We start from the raw sequence: 12,224 nt of genomic DNA, 5'->3' as shown, positions 1-12,224 counted from the left end.
GGGGCAGCGAGGGGCATTGAGGGCAGGGACTGGTCCTGCCCCATTTGCAGGGCACTGCTGGACCTGCAGCAGCAGCAGGAGCTGAGGAACAGGATCCTCAGCACCCCTGAGGCTGGAGGCTGGTTCAGCAGTCACCCTTTCCACATGCCCTCTGCATCCTCACCTGAAAAACCCACTGCAGTTCTGGTGCCCTCTGCTACTCAAACCGTGCCCACATGGCCTCAGCTTCTCCCTGCAGGTTCTTCCAAAATGTATTTTAAAAAGACACTAGAACAGGATTTCTCCACTTCTACCTTCCACTCCATCTCTGATGCCTTTCTCTCCAAAACATTGTTTTCAGTCAGATGCAGAACAAAACAGACCCATACACCCAGTGGATCTGAGGGGTGTATCAGCAATATCCAGCCCCAAGCAGACTGTGCTCACTTCCACCCTCCAAGACTGACAGGTGTCCCTGGTGAGGAAAGTCCTGAGTGAAGCAGCACAGCAGATGAAGTCTGTGCAGTTAATTTTCTGACACTTTGCAGATATTTCCTATTTCAGGTGGCCACAGAATTAACACAATTGTGTCTCTTTCCCTGTTCATTGGCAGGAGGGGAAAGTTCCACTGAGAGAAGAAAGCTGCCAGGCTGCCAGAGCTTTCCAAAACCGCAGACAAGCCGCAGCTCCTGGCTGTGCGTGGGATGGTGGCTCGTCTGTGACCTGGGCAAGGTCCGGTGAGGCAGAACCAAACCGGAGGGGATGTGCGCAGCCCCAGCACCATCCCCAGCCCTCCCACCCGCCGGCGTGCAGCCGCACGCCCCCTCCCCAGAAACAGCCCCGGTACCTTCGTCCCGCTTGCGTTTGGTGCTGTCGGCGCCGGGCGAGGCGATGCCCAGGATCCCGCTGATGGAGTAGGACGAGCCCGCGGAGTCGGTGCTGGCGGAGGACACCTGGGTGACGGATCCCGTGGAGGCTGCGGGGCAAGCACGGCGCTCAGCACGGCCCCGGAGCCCCCAGCCGTGCCCAGAGCAGTGCCCAGGGCCAGCCCTTGCCCCAGCACAGTCTGGTGCTGAGGCACAGCACACGCTTCTCCTTGGCACTCGGACCCCGCGGCTCACACGGGGCTGTGGAACAGCTCCTTGCCCGGCGCACAGAGCCCTGCAGTGACACGGAGCCCATGTCACAGAGCAGGGCGAGCAGGAGGGGCCCCGGGGCAGCAGCCCCCTGAACCCCCAGGACCTGCTGGCCGTGCCGCTCTGCTCCACCTGGCACAGCTGGGCTCACCCGGGGCGGGCGGCTGGAGGACCCTGAGGCTCCCCGGAATGTGACCGGGATCCATTTGCTGTGTAAGAGCCCCCAGAGGAGGGAGCTGCCTGTGTGCAGCCAGGGCAGCCGCCCACCAGCAGCGTGCCCCGGCTGGCTGTGCAGATGGCACAGCAAGCACTGTCCTGGGATGCTGGGGGTGCCCAAGGCTCCGCAGAGAGCAGGGAACGCCACCATCACCTCCATCAGGACAGACTGAGCCTGTCCTGCCCCGTCCCTACACCCTGGAATTCACCACAGACCTCAAGGCAGGATGGGGGGATGCACCACCCCAAAACCCAGACACAGCTCACACAGAGAAAACCCTCTGTCAACGCCAACCCTGAGAAACAACATTTTTCTTCCCTGTTCTTGACTTTTTCAAAAGGGACAGCACTTAAGCCAGCACGGTGAGCTAAAGGAAGGTTTTCTACCCCAGGAATGTTTTGTCATTTTCTGGAGAGAAAGGCTGAGGGTGCAGGGTCTGTGGGATGACTCCTCTGACCAGCTGAATGAGGCAGCTCTGCACTCCACACCCTTTCTCCCGGTGCCAAAACACCCTTGCCAAGGGAGAACCAGAAGCATTTCACCACTTCACAGGTGACAGCACAAAGGCAGAGGGAAAGCAGGGCCCCCACCAGCTGCCATGCAGCAAGGGCTGAGCAGTGCCCTGCAGGTTCCTGGAGCAGGGACACAGGAGAGCAGCCCAGAGCCCTGGCTGGGCCCCTCCATCCCTGCTGCACTGGAGCACGGCAGCACCCACCCTCCCAGGGGGATGCCAGGACAAGGGCTGGGGCTGTCGCAGCAGCCTGGGTCACCCTGCTCCAGCACCACCTCCCTCGGGCTGCAGCATCACTGCTCCCTGCCTGAATTAAAAGTTTCATAAACTTTTGCTACCTCTTCACTCAAGACTGCAAGTGCACAAAGAACTATGGAAGGGATGGTTGATAGATGGAAAAAACACATTCAAAACTACTTACTGACTAATGATGCAGAAAATGTTATGAATAAGTATCCCTTTCTTGATTTATTACTTTAATTATCTGACATTCTATAGACCCCTATTAGTGGGGTTTTTTTGGTTTAGATTTCAATTTTCTGTCTCATGGTGAAAGCTATTTATCATAATAATCAGTAAAATTCAAAACCTTTTAGCAGTATTTATAAAATTCATTTACTATGTTCAGCCCTTGGAGAATGACAAAGAAGGCACATTAGCACGTGTGCTGAAGTGTTTTATGCAGAATTATCTGTCCATAAGAATGATTAAAAGTTCTTCAGAATATTTGTAATCCATTATTATTTTTTTAATGTATTTTTTAAAAAAGTTTTCCTTACCTATGCTGTGGCTGGAAGCTGGGACCTGCTGGTTGGGTGGCTGCTGCACCTTGGTCCTTATGATCCTGTGAGTAATGGAGAAAAACCCACTTAGCCAGCCTCAGGCATGGAAGGGCAGAGGGCATCAGGCACTGTTTTTTCAGAACAGGACGCTGGTCAGTGCAAGAAATGCCTTCCTGCACCTGCTCCCCTGGCCATTCACAGGAAGATCAAAGTTGGGCACCAGGAGCAGCTGTGCCCCCAGCCTGCATTAGAGCCATCAGGGTGACATTGCAGAGCCACAGACCCCTGGAATGGGCAGGGACAGCAGCTGCAGTGGCTGCTGGCCCAGCGCCCTGCTCAGCCCATCCCAGAGCACACGGAGGAGGGCTCACCTGGGTGGCTCTCAGCTTGCTCCAGCTGGCTGTCCTGGGGCCCTGAGGCCCAGCCCAGACACATCCACAGCTCTCTGGGCAGCAGGACCCCTCCCCAGGGAGCTGGAGCCCTCTGAGCCCACTGCAGGCTGTGCTCTGTGGTGCTGGGGCACATTTATCCCAGAGCAAGCCATGTGTGCCACTCACACGGCTGGAGGCAGCTGGGCACCTTGGGCGAGGATCAGCTCAGCCGAATTACTATATTTTTATTAAGTGTTGGAATAAGTGCTGATCCTAAAAGCTGAATGGCCACATTTATATCACTGTGTCCATGCAGCCACTGCTGTGATTGATAGTGACAACAGTGAGAAAAAATTCAGATATAGATAAAGCAGAAATGTGGAGGGGCAGGACAGGGGCACCTGCTACGAGGGGAGATTCTGGGGAGATGCTGCACACATTGTGTACCTGCCCATGAAAAAACACCATGGAAAATGAAAACAGGGTCAGAAACAGCTCTGGGGATGACACAGCTCTGCTCAGGCTGGAGGAGAGGAGAGGAGAGGAGAGGAGAGGAGAGGAGAGGAGAGGAGAGGAGAGGAGAGGAGAGGAGAGGAGAGGAGAGGAGAGGAGAGGAGAGGAGAGGAGAGGAGAGGAGAGGAGAGGAGAGGAGAGGAGAGGAGAGGAGAGGAGAGGAGAGGAGAGGAGAGGAGAGGAGAGGAGAGGAGAGGAGAGGAGAGGAGAGGAGAGGAGAGGAGAGGAGAGGAGAGGAGAGGAGAGGAGAGGAGAGGAGAGGAGAGGAGAGGAGAGGAGAGGAGAGGAGAGGAGAGGAGAGGAGAGGAGAGGAGAGGAGAGGAGCTATTAGCTGGAGTGGCTCAGGGGTGAACTTGCAGGAATACACAGCAGCTCCTGCTGGTAAACCCCCATTGCAGGCACAGCACCACTGGTGGCACCCAGCCTCACCCCAGAAAAGGATGCTCTGCCATCCCCTCCCCTCCTTGGACGGGTCTGAGGGAGGCTGGCAGAGGTCTGTCCTGCCCACAAGCCATCCTCCAGCCCCAGAGTGAAGCTGCTGGGTGTCAGGAGAGGGGTCACAGCAGCAGAGCCCCCAGGAGCCAGCCCAGGGTGAGGGGCAGGAGCAGCTGGGACACAGCTTTGGTGGGGCAGCACAGCCAAAGGGGCTGGACCCTGCCTGGCCCTGCACAAGGCTGTCGTGGTGGAGAAAGGGTGTCCAGCCCTTCTGACACACAAACATCTTCATCTCTGGAGACTGGAGCACTTGAAAGCAGCTGGACAGCTCTCAGCTGATTTGAGCAAAGCTAATCACAATGATTAATTAAGTCTTAATAGCACAGATTTGCTTCTGCTATTGAAGATGGCCTATTATTAACATTGATGTTATTAATTAATAATAATTATTATTATTCACTCTTACATGGAGGCAGCAGCTCAAATCTGTCTGCTCAAAGGCCCCCTGGAAGCAGGGATGAGCTGGGTGCAGCCCATCCCCATAAACCCCAAAGCTGCAGTGGAACAGCCTCAGCATTTTGGGGAGCAGCACAGCCTGGTGAGCACCCCCTGCACTGTGGGGACAGGGACAGAGGACAGAGCAGGGCCTGCCTCCTGCCCTGAGCAGGAAGGACAATGGCAGCAGCACAGGAGGCACCCAGCAAGATCTGAGGTTTGTGCTGGTTTGTACAAGTGGTGACCAAGAGCCTTGAGGACAGGGGTCTGCATTCCTGCCACCAGCAAAACCCTGGCGAGCACACTCCATGCTAAATGTGAGGACAGAGCCCACAGACTGCTGGAAATACAGGATTTAGCATTGAAACCAAGTGTTCTGATGTGAGTTCTAGGTGCTTTGTTACCTGATTGTTCAGTCTGGACTTTCTCTATGAGCTCCTACCAAAACAATTCTCTGGGTAAACAGATTGACTCAAACAAATTTCATGCATTTTTTAAAAGGGATTGCAAACCTCTGAGAAAAGGAGAATATCTTAGCTAGAGCCAAATGCAGATGAGAAAGAATTTACAGCCAAAAAAGAATTTACAGCCAAAAACCTTGGTGACAAATCATGAACTGAGTTTCTGATACAAGGGCAGTAGAGGGTGTGGGATTCATGAGTGGTAAACACACAAGGATGCAGCAAGAACAAGGAAACTGGTTCTAAATATGACTGGAAGCTACTTAAATCTCCCTTTTACCTAGAGGTAAAATTAATGGGAGCAGAGCCTTTCCTTAGGTACTGGATATCTTCTTACAGTTTTCCTGGTGTCTGTACAATAAAAACCCTCTTTAAACTGAAGACACCACGTCCATGGAGTTGCTGCTCTGGAGCCTCCAGGTCAGAGGAGCTGCATATTTTTTCTGTAGGCTCCACCGAATGGAATGTTTGTGACACTCAGTCCATCAGGGCACAGGCTGCACTCCCCAGAAGTGCTGGGGAAGCCACTCCAGCTACTCCAGCAGCAGCTCTGTGAATGCAAATCAGGTTGGGATGGCCAATAAAAGAATATTGCGCCCATTTATTTCACGTCTGGACGCAAATGAGACATTTTATAGCGAGCTGCATTCGAAGAATTTGCATGCACAAGTGAAACCATCTCAGCAGAGTGGCGAGGAGAAAGCCTGGAACAGGGTGAAAACCAAGGAGCCCTGCTTGCCATGGGTGCCTAAGAGCTCTGCTGCTCTCCAGGGCTGGAGCTCTCACAGAGTGTTTCACTGGGTTTTTCCAGCCTTATGCATCACTTGACTCAGGAGGAAACATGGGCACAGCGGGTGCAATGGGCAAGGCAGCAGGTTAGAGCCCTAAGCCAGCCCTGGCCTGCCAAGCCGTGGCACAGCACCAAACTGAGTCTCCAATGAGATTCCCCTGCACTCTTACAAAAGCAATTCAAGGCCACTTAATGTAAAAAGCAGCAGCAGAGGCCCTCAGACACCCCGAGCCAAATTCCCCATTGACATTACACTGAGCACAGGCCTGGGCCAACCTCAGCAGCACCAATCTGGTTTCAGGTGACAAAATGGTACCCAGACCCAGCCCTTTCTTTCCCAGGTAAGTGCCACCCTGCTCAGTGGCCATCTGAGCTTCCCCCAAGGACAAAGCAGGTCCCAGTGAAGCCCCAGCCCACAGAGCAGGACAGGGGCTGTGCTCACAGCAAACACATGGGGTCATTCCCTGCAGGAAGGGATGGAAGTGCAGAGGAGGCTGGCAGAAGAGCCTGCCCACTGCCAGGAAACCCCATCCGCAGCAGGGTGCCGAGGGGAGCACACAGCCGCTCCCCAGCCCCAGTCCCTGGGCAAACAGGGCAAGCTGCTTCTCTCACAGGCAGCCCGAGCACCCAGGGCTGCCAAGGCAGAGACACGGTGGCAGAGCCTCGGTGGAGCAGCTCAGCCCAGCCCAGCCGAGCTCAGCCCAGCCCAGCCCAGCCCATCCACCCTGAGCCGTACCTGTTGATGGAGCTGACGCTGGGCACCGTGTCGTTGTCACACACTCGCTCAGCGAGGAGCCTGTCCCTGATCTCCCAGGCAAACATGGTGGGATTTTGGCGTTTGTACTCTGCGATTTTCTCAACGACTTTGGGTGTGGCGACCTTTGGTTTTGATCCTCCAATCACTCCAGGCTTAATGCTCCCAGTTTCATAATACCTGGGACAAGATCCAAAACAAAGCTCTGGTTATCGCACACAGACAGAGAACATGCTCTCAGATTTATAGAGAACAGCATTCCAAGGTAACCAAACCCCAGCAAATCCTGAGATACATCTTCACTTTCACATACACATTTTCTGCCTGTGTGGTTCTTTATCACCTAATAGATTAACTTATAGTAATTGGAATCGGGCCTCAGGATACAATATATATTTTTCTGTTATAGCAAGACAAAAGAAACAACGCAAGATTAAAGGGCATGCTGAGATCCAAAATTAACTGAAAATGTGTGTTATTAATCAGCAGTACTGGCAATAATAGAAACAAATCACACCAAAGACCACTTTTTGCAGTGGACCCCTTTATAGCAAATTACTGTTTTTTCAGAAATGCTGTCATTAATATCTACAGCTTGTTATGATTCAAAGTGAAATGAAGGCCAGTATTGTATTTTATTTGCACCTCTGGAATAAATACACCAGCATATCTTTTTCCTGTTTTATGATTTTAATATGCATGTTATGGTTTTAATAGTTCCTTTTTTTCAGAATGTATCCTTTTCTTCACTATGTTTTCAGTAGTTTCCACAGCAAATTTTGAGGGAGGGGAGCTGCTCGTGCTCTGGATGCAGCTGAGGCAGAGGCTGGTTTCTGTGGCCAGCACTTCCTCGGGTGCAGCATCTCCAGCACCAGCAGCAGCTCTGCCCCAGGAAAGGTGGAGCATGAGATCCCTAAACCAAAATGAATCTGACTGATTTCTTCACGTGTACCACCCACGAGATAAACTGCTTTTGGCAGCTTTGCCATAGTGCATGGCAGCAGAGACCCCTACTAGTCTCCCCTTTAATGGTCTTTTCAGTCTTGAACATGCTGCTAAGAGCAGAAGTCACATCTCACAATCTGAGGGTGGAATGGAGCCTGAGAACAAGACTGTACTCCTGCTGCATTGCTCTCACAGCTTCCTTGTGCCTTGTGAATTCCCACATGGCTGGATGGAACACGAGCCCCGTGTCCCCTGCAGCAGCAGCCCAGCTGCCCTAACCCTGCACACCTTCCAGCACAGCAGACCCAGCTCCTCACCCTCTCAGCCACTGCCACTGTGCCCGCATTTCCAGCTCAGAAAAATCTCACAAGAAGAAAGAAAACGCTGCTCATTTATATATTTTCCCTGCAACTATCTGACACGACAATTATACAAAAGAAAAAAAAAATTGCCCCATCTTTCAAGCTTGAGCAGAGCACAAACTCTGCACAGACAAAATCTGCCTCACTAAAATATGCAATCATGTTCATCAAATCTTCACCAGGCTCCCTGTCCTCAGTGTTTCTGGGAGAGCTCAGGGCCTCAAGTTCCTTTAAAGAGTCTGACACCAAATTGTTCATACATGTTCTCAGGTGCTCTGTGTGCAAGTGTTGTCTCCATGAGCCATTTATGCAACACCAGTAATGGAGAGTGTTGAGTGTTAGAGATGGAAAAACCCTCCTGCTGCCCCTAAATGCTGCGAGCCTTAGGGCAGAGCAGAAAAATTTAGTTCCTCTCGCAATTCCATGAGGACATGACAAAACAATGGCAGGCATGGCCCATAAACCTTCTAAAATCTTGCACCTCTAGCCTCAAAGCCTTGAGGTCAAGGTTCTGGCACCACCTTTTTGAGGAGGATGCAGAATGCAGCTGGACAATACTACAAATGCTACCAGACAGGGAGCCACGATTTTCTTAGATCTGGTCAAAATGATGGGTTTCAGAAATGCTTCCCCGTGCTCTTTCACAGCAGTGGCCGTGGTCAGTGCCCTGCAGTCCAGGGCAGCCAGGGGCAGTCCCAGCACACAGGATGCTGAGCCTGAGCTGATCAGCAGGTGGGAGAGCCAGGGAACCTGGCACCTCAGCCCTGCACCTGGGAGGAGCTCACCAGGGCACTGCCCTGCTGCCCTTGGAGCAGCAGCACCTCTGCTCACAAACTCTCTGTGCTCTGCTCTGCTCTGCTGCCTGCTCTCCACCCTGATCACTGCAGGCTGCAGGGCTGCAGCTCCCTGCTCCCAGCTCCGTTCCAGAGGCAGGGATGGCTGAGCCAGCTGCTCCTCGTGCAGCAGGTCAGGGCCTCTTGCTGCAGCTGCAGGGTGGGCACCACCACCACCCTGCTCTGGGGGCTAAGAGCTTCCCTCGCCCTGCAACAGCTCTTCACCTGCCTCTGGGTGTCTTTTTGAAGCTGCATCTGGTACCGAAAAATTCCAATAATAAAATTCCAAATGCAAGGATTTATCATAAGGATTCCCATTTCTCACACACGTGCACACACACAAGAAAACATACACACAGAGATGCAATTACAGCAACATTTTACCCACTGTAATTATTAGTTAGGAAAATAATGAGCTATGAAATTCCAATTTATTGTTGACAACTTTAATGGCAGAGCTCTGGAACCTCACTCTGAGCTCCATACAACGGAAATATATCTAACAGCAGACCTAAACTGCCAAAAGTAAAACCATCAGACTTTGCTGGTGGGTAAATAAATTCCTGCTTCCGAGCTGTGTGGGTCCTGATGGGAGTTGCTGGCAGCTCCAGTGCACAGAGAGCACTCAGTGAGCATCACCAGCCACGCCAGGCAGGGCAGGAGCCTGTGATGAGCCCGGGGACAGTTTCCCTCTCTGCACGGGCTCAGGGCGTTTGTGTTCTCAGACCCCAGCAGGAGCAGCGGGCGTGGGCAGCAGGGAGGGGAATCCCTGCGAGGAAGGGTGAGAGATGGAGCAGGGCTGCAGCCCTGGGGATGGCAGCAGCTGCTCCCCCGTTTGGGCCAGCAGAGCTGAGATGGCTCTGTGGAAAACAGCGACAGGACTGCAAAACCAGGGCCTGTGATCCTGGCAGAACTCAACAATAACATGGCCACGGGCTCATCAACACATCCCCTGTGCCATACTACCAAAAAAACGCCTTAATTGCCTTTGCAGCTGTGCTATGAGCAGGAAATCATGTTTGTTAGGAACTAGGGGGAAAAATTAAAATAAAAATAGTAAAATTGTAAACAATTAAATTAACTGTGAAATCTTAGCAAACAAGTCAACAATAACTTTCCAGATGATAAACACTTTGTAAAGAAAAAAAAAAATCCCCTTAATATAAGTTGCCCAAGTCTGTAAGAATACCTGGGATTCAAAATGGTAATTTACACAGACTGGGTTTAGGTTTGCACAGAAGATTAAGAATTCAAAAAGGGAAAAAGCAAGCATGGCATTTTTTACCTGAATCTATGCCAAATTTTAAAACACAATCAGGAAATAATATTAATTCAGAGTTGAAATAATATTAAATCAGAGTTTAATATCCTGTTGCCATAGTGTTTAGAGTAGCTCCTGGGTGAATAGAAAGCTACTCCTAAAGTAGCCAAAATAAGATGGTTACTAGTTATTTAGGGTGTCCTGTGCTCTCTTAATCCGGTAGAAGACTGGAAAAAGACGTTTGATTATAAACTGTGGGACAGATTGCAGAATAGCTGCACATGCCACAATATTGATGGAATATACAATGATAATATTGTTTTAAAAGAGTTCTACTCAGGAAGCAAAACAAGTACTTTCCACAGCATCTACTTTTTTTCACGTTTTGCTGAATATGACTCCCAGGTTTCCCTTCCTGTTCAGAGCAGGCAAGTGCAGGACATACACTGTATATACAGCAGGTACCCGCGGCGTTCTGCACGTTGCATTGGAATTACCCACAAGAAACTGTAACAGGGCTAACCAGACCCGCGGATATCGTCTCTTTCTTCCCGCATCGGGCAAACCAAACCGCGGCTCCCCAGAGCCGCTGCCCTGGCCGGACGGCTCGCCTGCCCCCGTTTGTTCGCAGCCTCAACTGTGGCCCCGACTCTTCTCTCCTGGCGGACACGAGGATTCGCCGTGCCCCCTTACCTGCCGAGTATTTTGCTGACGCAGCCGTGGCTGACGCGGAGCTGCCGGGAGATGTCACACGGCCGGACCCCTTGGTGGGCGAGCTCCACGATCCTTTGGCGAACGACGTCTGGGAGAGGGCGGCCGTTCACGAAAACCCCCCCCAGCTGATTCACGCCTCCATGTCCTGCAACACACAGGGGAGGGGGAGAAGGGCCGGGAAAAGCTGTGTGAGAGTTTGGGATGCTCTGCAGGCACAGCCTCCGTACGCAGCGCTCCCCGGTGCTCTGAGCCGCTCCCCGAACCGGCCCCGTGTCCCCGGCGCTGACCCCGCCGCAAGGACATTGCGGGACGGCAGGACCCTCCTGCCTGGGGCGGGCGGGACCCTCCGGGAGCCCAACACCCAGCCGTGCCCGGCACCATGCACAGAGCCACCCTCCTCCCGGAGTCGCCTGAGCTCAGCCACAAACCCCCGGGCTGGCGCTGTCCCGTGGAGCGCAGCTCTCAGAGATCTCAGAGCCCCTGGCCCCGGGAACCGGCGGAAAATAGGGCTGGGTGATCACCCAGCCCGCACACTGCCTCTGTCTAGGCACAGGAAGATACCCGAAATTAAACACGCTGGGTTTTGTTTTGGTTCTCCCCAGATGCGTTGAATTAATCGAGTGGGGGAAGGGGGAAAGAAAGAGAGAAAGGAATTAAAGGAAAAAAAAAAAAAAAAAAAAAAAAAAAAAGAGAGAGAGAGAGAGAAAGAAGAGGGGGAAAAAAGGAGAGAAAGAGAGAAAGAAAGTGAAAGAAGGAGAGAAAAATGGGAAGAAGGAAAGAGAGAGAGAGAGAAGGAAGGAAAGAAAGGAAGAAGGAAAGAAAGAAGGAAAGGAAGAAGGAAAGAAAGAAAGAAAAGAAAGAAAAGAAAAGAAAGAAAAGAAAGAAAAGAAAGAAAAGAAAAGAAAGAAAAGAAAGAAAAGAAAGAAAAGAAAGAAAAGAAAGAAAGAAAGAAAGAAAGAAAGAAAGAAAGAAAGAAAGAAAGAAAGAAAGAAAGAAAGAAAGAAAGAAAGAAAGAAAGAAAGAAAGAAAAGAAAGAAAGAAAGAAAATTCTGCTCCCAAAATTTAAAGCAGTCTTGGCAGATATTATGATCCCACAGATAAAACAAGAGCACTTGGGCAAGCCCAGTATATGGCTGCTTTTTGAGGAGATTTTCACTGTTCACCTTTAGCAAGGTGAATTACAGATCTAATGGGATACAGGACCCCCTTAGAGGAACAGCAGAGAAGCTGTGCAAACCCCTCGAACACACATTAATCCCACATACTAGAAGGAAATTTAATTAACCCTTAAGTTGTTATTCATTCAACTACTTATGTTACAGAGGAGTGGAGAAGCTAAACCAAGCCACAGTGATAGTACAGATGCCAATTCTGGAACAAAAGTAATACAAAACATTTCTCTGAGCGGGCAAACCAAATGCCTGAGTGTTAAAATATATATATATACGGAGCAATTTTTATTTTAATCTGGTTACTTCTGGTTACTATGATAATCTGCTGTCAAACTTTGCAAACATCTTTTAGCATCGCAAGGACACACAATGAACCCCCATGAAATATGTGGTATTAAACGCTGTGGCGAGCAGACAAGAGCCTGCTCTGCCTTCACCGGTGCGAGAGGCAGACTCTGCAGCGGCCCAGCCGTTCGTGCTTCCCTCCCTGCGC

At 51.2% G+C, this 12,224-nt stretch overlaps 1 protein-coding gene across 2 annotated transcripts in view; it reads right to left on the bottom strand.

Annotated features, from left to right (window-relative positions):
• PAX5 (paired box 5) overlaps window positions 1–12,224 on the bottom strand; it is a 131,561-nt gene that overhangs the window by 113,034 nt on the left and 6,303 nt on the right. For both annotated transcript variants that reach the window (XM_056513029.1, XM_056513030.1), the window contains exons 2-5: window positions 10,539–10,704; window positions 6,427–6,624; window positions 2,623–2,687; window positions 827–955 (exon numbers count right to left, since the gene is read on the bottom strand). In XM_056513029.1, the coding sequence (XP_056369004.1) occupies window positions 827–955; window positions 2,623–2,687; window positions 6,427–6,624; window positions 10,539–10,704 (558 nt within the window). The remainder of the gene's footprint in view (window positions 1–826; window positions 956–2,622; window positions 2,688–6,426; window positions 6,625–10,538; window positions 10,705–12,224) is intronic.

Source organism: Oenanthe melanoleuca, chromosome Z (genome assembly GCF_029582105.1).
Source record: "Oenanthe melanoleuca isolate GR-GAL-2019-014 chromosome Z, OMel1.0, whole genome shotgun sequence".
Classification (NCBI taxonomy): Eukaryota; Metazoa; Chordata; class Aves; order Passeriformes; family Muscicapidae; genus Oenanthe; species Oenanthe melanoleuca.
This window is presented reverse-complemented; position numbering and strand designations above follow the sequence as displayed.